The sequence below is a fragment of the Malaya genurostris genome, chromosome 3 (assembly GCF_030247185.1).
Source record: "Malaya genurostris strain Urasoe2022 chromosome 3, Malgen_1.1, whole genome shotgun sequence".
NCBI classification, from domain to species: domain Eukaryota; kingdom Metazoa; phylum Arthropoda; class Insecta; order Diptera; family Culicidae; genus Malaya; species Malaya genurostris.
The window spans coordinates 96,172,856-96,189,123 of NC_080572.1; the positions used below are offsets into that span (position 1 = coordinate 96,172,856).

At 38.0% G+C, this 16,268-nt stretch overlaps 1 protein-coding gene across 1 annotated transcript in view; it reads right to left on the minus strand.

Annotated features, from left to right (window-relative positions):
• Window positions 1-6,950: 6,950 nt before the first annotated feature.
• LOC131433892 (craniofacial development protein 2-like) overlaps window positions 6,951-16,268 on the minus strand; it is a 65,152-nt gene continuing 55,834 nt past the window's right edge. Inside the window, exons 3-4 of the mRNA XM_058600498.1 lie at window positions 16,052-16,247; window positions 6,951-7,039 (exon numbers count right to left, since the gene is read on the minus strand). Of these exons, the coding sequence (XP_058456481.1) occupies window positions 6,951-7,039; window positions 16,052-16,247 (285 nt within the window). The remainder of the gene's footprint in view (window positions 7,040-16,051; window positions 16,248-16,268) is intronic.

Sequence of the window (16,268 nt, forward strand, 5' to 3'; positions counted from 1 at the left end):
AACTTGGCAACTCAAACTTGTCTCGATTGATTGCTAGAGCATGACGCATCAGTTGTCAAATGTTCGAAACTCTGCGCAGAAGTTTGTCTATATGTTGAAAAATGGCTCTTTTTTGAAAACGCAAAACTTTAAAAAATCATATCTCGAAAATTCCACGGAACATATTGAAATAAAAAAAGTGTCGAATATTTTCTAGTTCTTTACTGAAAAAAAAAATAGTTTGATGAAAAAATAATTTGAGTGACTGATTTTGCATGGAATGCCCCATATATTGTGGACAACTGTTAAGAGAACAAAGAGGAGTTCTTTACCGACTCTTTTCAGCAATTCACAGACTCGTTGGTGCGAGAAAGCTTTAAGCTAAAATTCATTTTTTAATAAATTTTTCTTATAATTCAATTATTTTTCTCACAATTATTGGTTTTTAACCACTTTTAACCGAATAAGAAATACTGCCTCGATTCTTCAAATTCCAAACTGTGATACAATTTTAGGTTAAGTTTACAAACTGTGATAATAGGTTAAGCTAGGTATATAATGAATTTACTGCACTGAAATTTATATTTAGGCGGAATTATCGCATTGTATGACAATGATAGCTATATACCGTTTTCGTTTATTGATCAGAGCACCCCGAAAGCTGATCCAGTGTCGCCCAAACAGCGTTTGATATGTTTGTTTTAGCAACCTGAGGTCGCTCTAGGTCGGACTCCAATCGCGTAGTTTCGCTCTGAAAATTTTCTCGGGTCCCACCACGCATCCATGCGAATTTGTTTCTTTTTTCTTTTTGCATAAGTTGTTGTTTAGGGCGCGTACCACGTGTTCGTTTTACTCGGAGTCAGAGTCGCCCGCGTCTAGGTTCAAAAACGAAAACGTAATAGATAGCTCTGATCATTACAGCAAATAAATCGTTCCGCCCGTGCACGTCAACTTGTCAAACGTGAACGTTTGACGCATCATTACATCCGGTAGAGCAGTGCTGGCAGTAACAGCAATGATAGGGAAAAGCCCACTGATGTTTCAATTAATTGATTCTGTCTTCAGCAAGCGTGGAGTCTTACCATCTTCTGAACAAACGAATTATCAACACCCAAATGATACTTTAAAAGCCAGTAGGACAAAAAAAAGAAAAACAATTTTTGAGAGTGAAAATACTTTAAAATGGCGGACATTTCAAGCACATCTCGAAACTTAAAATGCTTTAAAAGGAGTCGACTTTTCTCACACAATATTGTCCGAAGTTGAACTTTTACATGTCAAATTTATCAGCAAAATTGTCTCAAGTGCGTGTATATTATTGTATATTATTGAAATGTGAATGTTTAGCGACATATAAACATATTAATAATGGGTGTTTTTTTTTTAGGTTTGTTTGTTCAATATGAATAACCTATAAGTAATGTTCGTCGTGCTTGTGATTCTATTTTTTTACATCCTTCATCTATAAATAAAGTAATACTGTTAATACAAGGTTTGGATAGAAAGAAGAGTAACGGCCCTGATCACGTCATCGTGTATAGAAACATAATTCATATGCCTTCGCTAAAATACTCTATCAGTGCTTTAACGTAATTATTCAGACCGGTTACTACCCTGATTGCCTAAAGGTGGCTAAAATCATTCCTGTGATTGTAATAATTACCGTCCTATATCTACATTGTCCGTATTTAACAGCATATTTGAAAAACTTCTAGTCACTAGACTTATCGAATTCCTAAGTAAGCATTATATCCTCTTTAAATTCCAATATGGCTTCAGACAATATTCTAGCACACACACCGCAATAATTGAATTAGTTGACGAAATTAGAAGTGAGATCGTTAGTAAAAATATAGTTGGTGCATAATTTTTAGGCTTTTGACGCATTAGATCATAGTATACTTTTGGACAAACTCGATTGCTATGGTATCAGGGGCATTGCTAATTCAATTATCCGTAGTTACTTGGCATATAGAAAACAATTTGTATCCATTGAAAGTGACAGCAGCAACCTTGCTCCAATAAACTGTGGTGTTCCACAAGGAAGTAACATTGGACCAGTATTGTTTCTTTTATATATTAATGACATAGGTAATTTACAGCTTGAAGTAACTCCACGACTATTCACCGACGACACAGCTCTGTTCTATCCTGACAGTGACATCAATGCTATTATTAAACCAATGGAAAGAGATTGAGAGAATTCTTGATCAATATTTTAATGCAAACTTATTATCATTAAAAGTCACACAGACTAAGTATATGATTTTCCGTTCCATAAGGAAAACCATACCAACGCATAATCATCCCCAGCTCGGACACAATATTATTGAAAAAGTTGACTATTTCAAGTATCTGGGCATATATTTCGGCCCCACATTAACTTGGGCTCACCATATAGAGTTTGTTGCCAAGCACGTGGCAGGCGATGATGTCTAACAATCTTTTTCAATGAACCGTTACTATTCTACTTATGTGATATCCAAACGTTGCTATTCATCCATGATAGTTTGCATAACTCCACAGTTCACCATAACCTACAGTTCCCAACTATATCCCATTCTAGAACAACACGCCGTAGTAACAATTTGTTTCGTGTTCGAGCAGTTACAAGCCTTGCTCAAAGACGGATCCTTTGTGTTGGTCCAACTAAATATGATGCACTTCCACCTGATATACAAGGAATAAACAACCGTACCATATTTGCGGCTAGACTAAAGTACCACTTTAAGCATAGAAATTATCTACTAAATTAAAAAAAATTGCCATTTCAAAATTTAACATGTATTTTATTTAATCGGGTTGGCGGCTCAACGCATAGGGCGCTGATCTTACAAGCCAGTTGTCATATGTTCGTGTCCCGACCTGGAAGGATTCTTATTGTCAGTAGGATCGTAGTACCAGCCATGCAATGATCCTGTACGCTATAAATCAGCTACGAAGTCTGTTCAAACAGAAAAGTTAAATTCCACAAAAGGAATGCAATGCCAAAACTTTGCTTTTATTTAAACTTTAAATAAACATGCTCTTTAAAAACCACCCTTTACTTACAGTATCTTGAAAAATTCAATTATTCCAAATTTTTGTAAGATTGGACAGAAATGTATTTTCATTATGTTTGTTTTACTTTTTTATAATGAATAGGTATAGAATCTGCTAAAACTACCGAAAAATGTTCCGATAAGTGGAAAAAAATGTCAGTTTTATCTGTACTTACGACGTTCAGTTATGTCTCTGACATTACCTACCCGGCGGTTTTAATAGAAGGATTTCATTTCCCCACTACTTATGTTGTTATTTTTTCAGTACACTCAAACTTCCATTTAAGACCCAAACGGGGGCTCGTAAATCGAGTTAGTTCGTAAAAAGAGTTCACGTTATTTGGAAAGAGAGTATCGAAAAAAAAATTTGTGCACTGAATGTTTGAATATAGATGTTTTCGGAATGGATTTGTTGAGTAGGAGCAGAAAAACAATGCTGGGTAGGGTTGTTCCAGAATTCAAAATGGCGACTTCCGGTTAATTGGTATTCCTTAAAACCCCTCACAATATTTGGAACGGATTTGATGTGTAGGTACCAGTGCGGCAAAATTTCAGGTTCAATCGAATAATATCAGATGAAAATTTATGGCCACTGACCGTCAGTACCGTCGACACAATTTCATTTGACCATTTTCAAGTGAAGCTTCCAGAATTCATTGTCAGTTGAATAATCGAACCTAGTCATTTGAAGTTCTGCTTACTCAGTTTCAAGTGCCAAGTAGTCTAACTGCTTTATAGTAGTCGCTGTTGGTAATTAGCAATTTCGAATGAATAGAATTAGAAATGGACCAAAGTATTAAAAATAAAAACTGAAGAAAGAAACTGTTAGTGTATGTGTATTCTGTAATTGATATTTCAGCTATATGGTTTGTCTTTCATCTATTCTCTTCCTTCTAACCTCAAGAACCTCATTTGAAGGCCGCTCTCACACTATTGAAAGAAATATTTTATTACTTCAAAAGATCAGCAGACGGTTGTTAAACTGAGCTTTGTTTTAGAGAATCGATTGAAGAACTGAATGCTGCCGGTTCGGTACGTCAGCGAACGTTGTTTGTTGAGTGTGAAGTTTGCTGCAGTAGAGAGATCGTCAGTGTGTTTCACATTCGGTTTCAATTGATTTGAATGAAGTTTTACTGCACTGGTAGGTTCAGAATAACGATGTTTGAAGTCGATTCGAAATCCAAGATGGCGACTTCCGGATTTTGAAACCTTTATAATATGGGTATTTTCGGAATAGATTTGAAGAGCAGATGCCGAAAAAAATGCTTGAGGTCGTTTTGAGTTCCAAGATGGCGGCTTCCGGTTTATAGATATTCATTGAAAACTCTTATAATTGCGATACTTTTGGAACGGATTGAATGATTAAATGTAAGAAAACAATGTTCGAAATATCGATAAGCCGGAAGTCGTCACCTGGGATTTCGGAAAAACTGAATTGGCCCGGATGTAGATCATGTTCGATGTACGTTCTATCATGCCTAACCGTGTTTTAGAGTTGTCTCTATTGCAAGGTTCAGGGTGGCGCGTATGCACGGAATGCATAAGAACGCAGATTCGAGTCTTGTATCTGAGCGTATTTTTTCGAAAAAATCATCTTTTATGTTCAGTTTTTCATTCATTTGGCTATTGTAGACTCAGTCATCGCTAAAACTGAACTTAGTTTTGGTGGCTTTACGTAAAACCAACTAAAATTACCAAATCGTGGTTAGAAATGTTTCGCCCTTTTCAAAAGACAGTCTGGATAAATTTTGGAAAAAGAAACTATACAAAGTGACTCTTTGATACAAAGTCTAAATGTTCAGAAAGTTTCATTGAAATCAGAGAGGGTGCAGCCAACATTTGGTCGAGTGGGCGCAAAATTCGTCATATTTATAGTACTTTCATAATATAATTTTTTTTCAAGTTTCGGGAGAGGTTTGAACCTCCAAAGCCTCCCCTTATATTTGCGCCTACCCATTATCATTATTTTAACAAGATCTACTTGTCATTGCTTTTCCGAGGAAGCATCACCGCTACCGCTTGTTTGGCAGCATTGCTGAGCCGATTTTATTGCTCTCTCATTTTTCGTAACGTTACCAGGAAACTGGAGCAAAATAAATGGCGCCGCCATAGAAATCGACTTACCTTCACAAAAATAACATTCACTTCATTTTTATCACGACAACATATATGTTTTTATGCACTAATCGCATCTAAACTAAATTATCTAGACATTGTTAGGATAGATTTTTGATCCATGCTTTTGAAGGCGAGATATTCAATGAATAAGTTGAAAGACGGCATTTTCCGCTATGCAATTCTTCCTTCAGAAAAAAAGACTTTCCCGACCGCTAAAGTCACTGAATCATTCTGAAATTTTCACAGAATAGTCTAACCTAATTTTCTAAGAGATTGTCAGTTGGGTTTTTTGATATTCGTCACCGTTTCTGAGAAAATTAGATTTGAAGTGTGAAAATAGCCCTCTAAAACACACTGGCCTCACACCTTAATGCTGAGATTGTGCCTCGAAATTTAACATTCATTATATATAAGGATTTAAGCTTGTATCAAAATAACTCGAATATTGTAAGTCATAACTGTAAAAACAATGTTTCTAGTTAATGATGAAAAAAGCTTGGGTGGATAATGTCAGTGACATAACTGGGGGGTGTGAATACGAACAAGACTGACAGACTTCTTTCACACTTCCCAATATCAATAATCGTTCGTATCAGTTGATTGATTGTATGAGTTTTGCAACTTTTGCTGCTTCGCGTCCAGAATTGTAACAGTGCATCTATGCTTAAGTATTACGCACAATTAAACAGACAAATGAGAGGAAACATTACAGGCTTACATTACAGTATCAACAAACCGAAAGCCGCCATTTTGGATTTTGAGAATTCAATTATATGTTAAATTATAGACATGTACTCGCCAAGCTTGGTCAGAAAGTATCTAAAGCAATATTCATAACATAAAATAACCAATTTCGCATTAATGCTCCACAAATGCATGTGAAATGGTAAAATACTATTTAGAATTTTTATTCATAATTAAAACGAAATGGAGCAAATCAATAGTATATTCCAACCTTATCTACTCCGATTGAATCTTTTCAGGAACCTGCTTTTACCAATTGATACTGTTGATTTTTCAGTGGTATGTGTTCAAGTGAAATATTTTTTAATCGGTTAATGTTAAATTATAGCAATCCATCTACAATACTCTGTGGTATAGACGCTCAAAATTATGGCAGGAAACTCCACATGAGTTCACCTCATCGATTTTCGATGGTTTGGAGGAATAGTTATCTAGCTACGTTTAGTAAAACAAGAGATATTCACGATTAGGTTTCCATTCTTGTATAGAGTAGATTTTCAAAAAGCACCCCATAGTAAACTGAAACGTATCTTCGTCAAAAACTAGTCGCAGTAGGATCGATCCGAACTTTCGGTCCCTTCTGCAGGCAATCCTAATACAAATAGAGAGCTTCATTCTAACTTGCATTTCTTTCAAGTGGCTTGGAGTTTTCATTTACGAAAAAGCTTCTGCTTATTCAGCACGTTAGCGTCTTGAACAGCAGAACACCAAAACAAAAGGATGAAAAAAAAGTGAGATGGTAATCCTTTCCAGAAATGGCCAGGCCGAAAAGTGTGAAACTTATGAACAACTTTGCCGGAAGCAACTCGAGTTCGATTTCCCCTAGCAACATCGAAATAGATCCTTTTAGCAAGGTTTTCCCTATCTTCCACCGCTGAGGATCGTGATCTGGGTCGGTATAGGCAGAATGGGCGTTCGAAGCAGTAAAGAAGAAGGGTCGCGTTGTTGGAGAAACTTTTCACCACACGGGATGCTGCCAGTCCAGTAGCGGATACGGATGAGGTAGAACAAGAAGATTTTCTCCCTGAAGGCGAAAAACTCTTCCGATGGCTTCATATATAATAAATCTTATGCAAATCTTGTCAACATTGCACCGGACTGCTGTCGGTTTGGCGAAGGCTGGTGCGTCATCTGGCGGATTGGAAGTGGGATTTCGGCTGTAATGAAAAATGGTCGATACTGACAGGCTGAAGATGTCCATTACACTTCTACAGTTGGGTCGAAATATTGAGCTCCATGGCGCTCATCCTCAACCATATAATCAAGCAATCGACGAACGAAACGATTTTGTTCAGTCACAAACGGGAAAAAATTACCCCAATAAATAAGGTTGTACAGTTTACAGCTCCGAAATGCATTCAACAAATTGCACTTTTACGTCTTGCAGTGGAAAATAAATTTTTCGAATACCTCGTTTGTGAGCTTTTTTTTTCTCAATGCGCTTCCCGACCGACGAAACAGCAAATGTAAATTCGCTTGCGAATGCATTCACAAACGGATCCTGCACCACCCTGCACACCCAGACCGAGCTCATTTTTCACCGAAACGTGTCTCGAGGGGTATGCAATTATTTCCTTGGGTAGCATCATGGTGCAAGCAATAGCCAGATGTGATAGTTGCAGCTACTTGAGCAACCGAAACGATACAATCTGCATTGCTCCTTGATCCTGTTATTGTTTGATACTTTTCAAGCTTTTTCTCAGTCACCTTATTCTGAATAAGATGTTGTTATAACTCAACCACAACCCTGAATTGGTTCTTATATCACTGACACTCATGCGATTTTCGCACTACACTGTACGCGTACTGCAAGTGATGTAGCTATGTATACGTTTTTCATACAGAAAAAAATACCCCAACGCTCATGTTTTCCTCAATTCAGACTTACCGTTGGTAAAGGCATTCCTTGAGAATGCGACAGATTGAATGGTACTGCCATAGTTCCTTACTCAATAGAGAAATATTAACTTTAGTGGTGATTGCGTGGTGTCTAACAAAAATACACAAAAGGGGAAAATTTGAATGGCTCCATGATATGGCAGATATTGCCCATGACAGAACAGGTACTAAGGTTTGATCAGAGAAAAAGAATTCTTCTAATAAAATACTATTTTTTTTGCAGCATTGATCAGATGATAAAGCCTTGCTGTCTTTGATGCGCCATTGAGAGTTGAAAACTACATGAGCTGCGTTATATAAAAATCACACACCTACTAGTTTCTTTGCATGATGATTGTTAATTCACTAGTAGATTGAATAATAATATAATTGGATTACTATTTCATACATCAATGGCTCACTTTTACAGGGTCGCTTTTACATAGGGGTAGTTGGAGCAAGTGCCCCGGAACCACGGTCTTAGGAGACCCGGACAGGACCAACCGAACAAAACATACTCACATTTTACCGTCAATATACCTACGTAACATCAAAGACAGCATATTAACAAGATATCCAGCTTTTACATTTCCCGAACGAATAATTGGCAACATCCTTTTTTGCGAGCATGACGCCCTCAGGCGAGTCCGCATCGACTCTCGTACATAAAAGTAGGGGAGAGAGATGTCAAATTCGTGCGCGCCAAAATAGTATACGCCGTTGAATATGATGCTGTGAAATGGCGTTGCTGAACTGAAGATTGGTTTCGCTCCAAGCTGACAGGGTCTGGTAACATATGACATAACAGTAATTGGCTTTGTTTCTTAACTCTTTCATTGTAATCTCTGTGGAAGTAATCCCTACCATCTAGTTGTGAGTCAGTGCACAAACCCGATACGTAAAATGCGAGTGGATAATGTCACAGACTCAACTGGAGGACTTGAATACGTGGAAAACTATTATGTTTCAATCATTCTTCAGAATATCGAAAATTATTCGTTTTAGTTGATTGTGTGAATGTTGCGACTTTTACTGCTTCGCTTCCAGAATTGTGACGGTTCATCTATAGTAAAGTATCACTTATTGACGTCAAACATATTCTACCATTAGATTTAATAACACGGAATAAATCAAACAAAAACTACAACAACTGTAATAGTAGTTTTTATCTAGATTGGCATACTCAGTGGAGGAAAAGTTCTCACATTTCTTTGGGAATATTTTATTGATTCTAAAATGAACCGATTTACGGAATTTATCCGATGTTTACAACCTTTTAGTGCTTTTTGCACTCATTTGTTTGTCTAGGCCAGAGCTTAAATAATGGACCAAAAATCAGAAAAAAGAACTTAGTTCGGAATCTAGGACAGACTCAGAATTCAGTCGCAAAATTCAGGTTTGGAATCCAAATAATTTATTCAATTTATAATACAATTTACAGATTCCGAATTTAGATCTACAACTGAATTTTGAACTTGAACCTCGAACGTCAATGAATAAACTGAATTCAGTTCCAAATTTTAGTTCCACACGGAACGACCGAAATCAGCATTTTCGCGAAAAATTTAGTTGATTTGCTGATTTTAGTTAGTTATTTTTTGAGACAACTAAAAAAATCTTACTTTTGCTGATTTAGATTTTTTATTCTCATTCCCTTAATAATAATAATAAAATATTTGTTGAAATGACTATTTTTTTAGTTGAATTAAAGAAATATAATGTTGTTTTCAACCAATATGAATGGTTGAATTGGCTTCTGCAATCTGCAGCTATATGGCGCCCTGTCACCGAAACGGTAACACCGTAATGACTACTAGCCACTAGATGGCACACTACTGCCGAAAAAATTTCAGACGCGGTTGTCTTTTCTATATTGGCAGGTATAAATACGATGTTGTATTGGAGAAAAAGACATAAACGAAACGTAAACATCGTTTTGAATTTTTTTTCTTCTTAATCACTGCTTTCTTCATTCTCACTGAAAACTTTGAGCACTCGGAAAACAAAAACCGAATACAAATAGTACACCGGACGGCGCAGCTCGGAAGGTTTGAAGATACAAAAAAACTTCATCACAATTAGAGTGAAACATTCGAAATTCACTTCACTGTTCCGCGTAAAAACATTATTACGCACAATCGCTTCAAGTGCGCACAAATTCTGAATAAATACGATTTCCACTAACAGTTTACGGCATTTTTACATATCGGTTTAGAAATGTATATATGGATATATCGCAACACATGCGAAAAACATCTAATCAATTTGCAAGCAGTTTCAACAAAACTGCCCTTTTTAGCTTTTTAATGGATTGTTTTCCTTTGACACTTCTCATGAGTTTTTGGCTAATAAACTTGTTAATAATACCCATTTCAGTTTGGTTTCTTTGTGCTGTCCTTCAGTAATGATGGTGATAGATAAATAGAAACAAATTTTCTGATTTTAATAACAAAATTAGTTGTCAATGAGAATTTCGTGTTGGATTGAAATATTGCTGGTTTGTGTCCAGGATATTTACCAACTAAACACATTCTCTAAAAATAAGAGTTTTTTCAGCAAAGTAAATTCTCAATTTTAACTAATTTTAAAGTTATTTTGGAAATTTTGTTGTTAAAATCAACTAATTCAAAAACAGTAATACGAATTAGGCGCAGAGCTAATTTCGGTCGTTCCGTGCAGATTTCAAGTTCCGAATGTAGTTGCAGCCAGTGTTAGTGATTGCCGAAAATTTGACAGAAGCTGCTATATTGCTGTCTATATTGTATACAACATTTTCAATCCGGTAGAAGATGCTACAAAAACTCGAGTCTCTCAATGCATGAACCGTGAGAGAATTTTGTTACATTTCTTCGCTCCATTTCATGCTCGAAGTATTTCACGCCCTTCAAAAAATTCTACAGTCTGATAATGACCGTTGCTGTGTGGAATTTCCCAAGAGAGAATCGCAAGTTGACAATTATCGCAGAAAATCGAATCGATGATTCGACTTGATGATTCCCATACTAGGTTGCAGTATTTCAAAACCCTTGTGTGGAGCATTCACTGACATTCTCAGAGACACAACTTATACAAAGGTTATATGCAAATAGTTAGAATAAGCGGCAATAGTAAAATGATTCTATCGCAATTATCCACTGCCCATACAGAATCGGATCGCGAAACGTGAATAAGCGACCGTTTGTTGCTTCAGAGAGAATCCCCACAGGTCACCGAGAGAAATTCGCTCTCGCACTGGTGTCTATTCTATGTTAAATGATCCTTGTCGGTTTTTTGTTGTTGCGATGATATCCGTCTCTCTTTGATGGCACTGATCAAATCGTGTGAAGAGTTGCTAGTGAGCGTTCTTTGATACGATAAAATCCATCCTTGGTTGCAGCATGCAGCTGATTTGAATTCTGAACATGGATTCTGGAAATAAACTATGGAACTGAATTCATGAATTAAATTATGGAACTGAGTACAGGAATTAAATTCTGGTTCAGAAGATGTCTGTTCCGAAATTCAGGTTCGGAATTCGGATATTTAGTTCAAGAATCTAGATCTAAAATCCATATCCTGAATTTTGTTTCAGAATTTGGATGTTTCAGAATTTGGATGTCAGAGTTCTGGATTCAAATCCCGAACATAAATAACAGAATTATTTCAGTTAAAAATGTAGTCAAGGAACCAATTTTAAAAAATTAATTCCCAAATCTGGAATTATGATTCGGTTCCAAAGTTTCAGTTCAAGTTCAGAATTCAGGTGGACCAAAATCCAAGTTCTGAATTCTATTTAAAAATGCCTCCTCCGATGAACGACCGCAATTAAGTTAAGGATTAAGGATTACTTTAGAATTTAATTCCAGCATAGAAAACATGGAAGGATTCTTAGTGTCAGTAGAATCGTAGTACTAGCCATGCAATGATTCTGTGCGCTATGAATCGACTACGAAGTCTGTTGAGACAGAAAGGCCAAATTCCACAAACAGAATGTAATGCCGAGACTTTGCTTTACAGAAAACATATATGTACAAGCTCACATATGAGCTGTGTGTAAAATTTGTTCAATTTGCATGGCGAATACTTGCAGATGTCACCACGATTTGGTTGAATTGAACATTTTAAACAGAAATATTTGATTTGTCATCCGCTGCATAAATAGTCAACGGCACAGCTGAATCAGTAAGTCTACATTTTACGGTTTATTTCGTGTGCCTTTCGCTTTGCAATAGCGCTAATGATTTTCAATGTGTGTGTGTTGGCCTAAAGGAAAATCGTTCCCACAAAACTAGAGTCAGTATCGAACGGATTTGCTGTGATATGATGGTATAAGTGACGTAACCGACAAAACGCGTTATTTATTTGTCGCTCAATTTTCTCAGAGATTACAAAACCGATTTCAACAAGCTTAAGCTCGTTTGATAGCTGCAACAGCAATTCCATTGAACTTGTTTCAGGATCACATGGCTGTGACTTCAGGTTCCGGAGGTATGATGGTGTAAGTGACGTAAGTGGCGTAGAAATTAGAATTAGAATTGCTGGAAAAATGTACTTTCGAACGGAGCCTTGAACATTCATAGTGTTATATACCATTTGACTCAGCTTGACGAGATTGGAAAACGCCTGTTTGTGTATTTGTATGTGTGTGCACTTTTTTTTTCTCAGAGTTGGTTCAAGCAATGTTCGTTGTGTTCGTGACTCAATATTTTTACGTTTCTCGTCAATCGCCGAAGTTACATTGCTGATACACAGCCTAGACAATAACAAGGGCAGTGGTTCCGATGGCATATCAGCTAGTTTACTACAAGAAAATTGTACAACGTTTTCTAGGATTCTCTCTAAATGTTTTAATGAAATTATTCTGTCCGGTTATTATCCCGATTGTCTAAAAATCTCTAAAATCATTTCTATATTTCAGTCCGGTAATCGTTGTGATTGTAATAATTATCGTTCCATATTTACATTATCCGTCTTTAACAAAATTTTTGAAAAACTATTAGTCACCAGATTGCTTGACATTTTAAATAAACATAGTGTTTTCTACCAATTTCAATACGGTTTTAGACAAGGTTCTGGCACACAAACTGCTATTATAGAACTAGTTGACAAGATAATGAGTGAAATAGATCGTAAGAATATTGTCGGTGCCTTATTTCTTGACCTTAAAAAAGCTTTTGACACGTTAAACCACACGATTTTACTCGAAAAGCTCGAATGTTTCTTTGACAAATAGGCAACAATTTGTATCCATTGATGGGGAACGTAGCAACCTCGCTCCTACGAAAATTGGTGTACCACAAGGTAGTAATATAGGACCTTTATTATTTCTCTTATACATAAATGATTCAGGCAACTTGAATCTTAACGGTACTCCAAGACTCTTTGCCGATGATACAGCCTTATTCTATCCCCATCATAATATCAATACCATTATAAGCTCGATGAACAGTGACCTAAATGTCCTTGACAAATATTTCAACGCTAATTTATTGTCATGGAATTTACTTAAAACGAAATATATTTTTCGTTCTATGCGAAAAGTGTTACCAATTCATGACAACCCTAAGCTAACAGATTACGTGATTGAAAATGTAAAATGCTTTAAATACCTGGGCATACATCTTGACCCTACGTTATCTTGGACTCATAATATAAGTTTTGTTGAAAAGCGTGTCGCATCTTCCTGTGGTATCATGTGGAGAGTGCGATCATATGTTCCTCGGCGTGCACTTTTGAGCTACTACTATGCTTATATTCACTCACAACTTAATTATCTTGTATCGGTCTGGGGCCGTGCAGCTAGCTCTCATCTGAAAAAATTACAAACTCTTCAGAATAGGTGTGTTAAAACCATTTTTAATAGACCTCTGCTGTTCTCTACGTTTTCATTGTACTCCGACCAAGCTCATAATGTTCTACCAATAGCTTACTTATGTGACATGTAAACCTTGTTGTTCGTTCTTGACACCTTGCATGCCACGACTCATCGTAACATACAGTTTTCAACTCCAAACCATTTGTACGCGACGCACCGTAATGGCAACTTGCAACGCTTTCGAACAACCACAACTCTGGGCCAAAGGCGATTTCTGTTTGTTGGTCCTACAAAATTTAATGCACTTTTTCTTGACATACAACAAATCAACATCCGTACTATATTTAGATCTAGATTGAAGCACTACTTTAGACAAAGACTGAATGAAATTTTTATACAATAAGCGTAAAGTTTAAACAATCGTAATCTATCTGTATATCAATGTTAGTTAAACGTCAACAGTATTATATTATTCAATTTTAGATATTAAACGTGGATCCCTTAAAGGAAACTTATTTCCACTGGGATTCCACGCCAATAAATTAGATAATTGCACATCTTAGAATAAATTGTTTTAATCTCAGTTCTTGTTTTTTTGTTAATATTAAAATTTTGCCAGTGTTAATGAACTGAGATTAGTTGCGTCCATTACCAGGGGGCTCCTTGTTGAGCTTTTTGCTGTGGAGGACTTACTGACTTTTTTTATAGTATCATAAATTGAACAGCATCAATCGGAAAGGTGAGTGGATTGAATATTTATGAGGTGAAATCGGTCTATTTCGTGATTTTATACCGGATGCTATCAAAATTTTTGCAACCAAAGATTTTTTTGTCATTTTCAAAATGTCTATATATTTCTGATATTACATCCTTCAAGATTTTATCTGATCAACAATTCTTCTCCATGTAACTCGATCCATGGCTGCTTGCCTCCAACCACGTCGGCGCCCGATACTATCCAGGTTTCGCTCCACTTGGTCCAGCCACCGTGCACGCTGCGCTCCTCTTTGTCTTGTACCTGCCGGATTAGAGGTGAACACCAACTTTGTGGGGCTGTTGTCCGGCATTCTCACGACATGTCCCGCCCACCGTACCCTTCCAGCCTGGGCTACTTTCCGGATACTTGGCTCACCGTAGAGTTGCGCTAGTTCATGGTTCATTTTTCTCCTCCACACTCCATTATCCTGCACACCACCGAAGATCGTTCTCAGCACCCTCCTTTCGAAGACTTCGAGTGCTTGCAGGTCCCCCTCGAGCATTGTCCACGTTTCGTGCCCGTAGAGAACCACCGGTCTTATCAGTGATTTGTACATGGTGCACTTTGTGCGGGGGTGAAGTTTCCTGGATCTCAATGTTTTGTGGAGTCCATAGTAGGCACGACTTCCGGATATAATGCGCCTCCTGATCTCACGGCTGGTGTCGTTGTCCGCAGTCACCAGTGAGCCAAGATAGATGAACTCGTCAACCACCTCGAACTCGTCGCCGTCGATCGTAATACTGCTGCCCAGACGTTGCCTATCGCGTTCAGTTCCGCCAGCCAGCATGTACTTTGTCTTAGACACATTTATCCTCAGTCCTACTCGTCCCGCTTCGCGCTTTAGTCGGGTATACAGATCTGCTACCGTCTCCTTGTTTCTACCGATTATATCCACGTCATCAGCGAAGCACACGAATTGTCCGGACTTCGTGAAAATCGTGCCCCGCATGTTGAACCGCGCTCTTCGCATAACTCCTTCAAGTGCGATGTTGAACAGCAGGCTGGACAACCCATCACCTTGTCTTAATCCCCTACGTGATTCGAACGGTTCCGAGAAACCGCCCGCAATCTTGACACAACACTGTACACCATCCATCGTAGCCTTAGTCAGTCTTGTCAGCTTCCCAGGGAAGCCGTTCTCGTCCATAATTTTCCATAGCTCTACACGGTCAACCGTGTCGTATGCGGCTTTGAAGTCGATGAACAGATGATGCGTCGGGACCCGGTATTCACGGCATTTTTGAAGGATTTGCCGTATAGTGAAGATTTGGTCGTTTGTTGATCTGCCGTTGATGAACCCGACAAATCCATTTACCAGTGGTGATAGGCGCCGGAACAGGATCTGGGATAACACTTTGTAGGCGGCATTCGACACTGTGATTGCCCTGTAGTTTTCACAGTCCAATTTGTCACCTTTCTTGTATATCGGGGTGATGACCCCTTCCCTCCACTCCTCCGGTAGCTGTTCTCTGTCCCAGATCTCTTCGATTATTCGGTGCATGCATTCCGTCAGTTTCTCCGGTCCCCTTTTGAAGAGTTCTGCTCCTAGACCATCCTTACCAGTTGCTTTGTTGTTCTTGAGCTGTTGAATAGCCTCCTTGACCTCGTTCAAAGTGGGCACTGGTACATCTCCGTCGGCTGTAACACTGACATAATCTTCCTCCTCCAACGCCTGATTGTCCGCCTGTGCACTATTCAGATGTTCATCGTAGTGCTGCCTCCACCTTTCGATCACCTCACGTTCGTCCGTCAGGATGCCACCTTCCTTGTCTCTACACATTTCGGCTCGCGGCATGAAGCGGTTGCGAGAGTCATTCAGCTTCCTGTAGAACGCCCGTGTATCCTGAGAACGATACAGCATCTCCATCTCATCTCTCTCCGACTCTTCCAGGTGGCGCTTTTTGTCCCGGAAAAGGCGAGTTTGCTGCTTTCGTCTCTGTCGATACGATTCCACGTT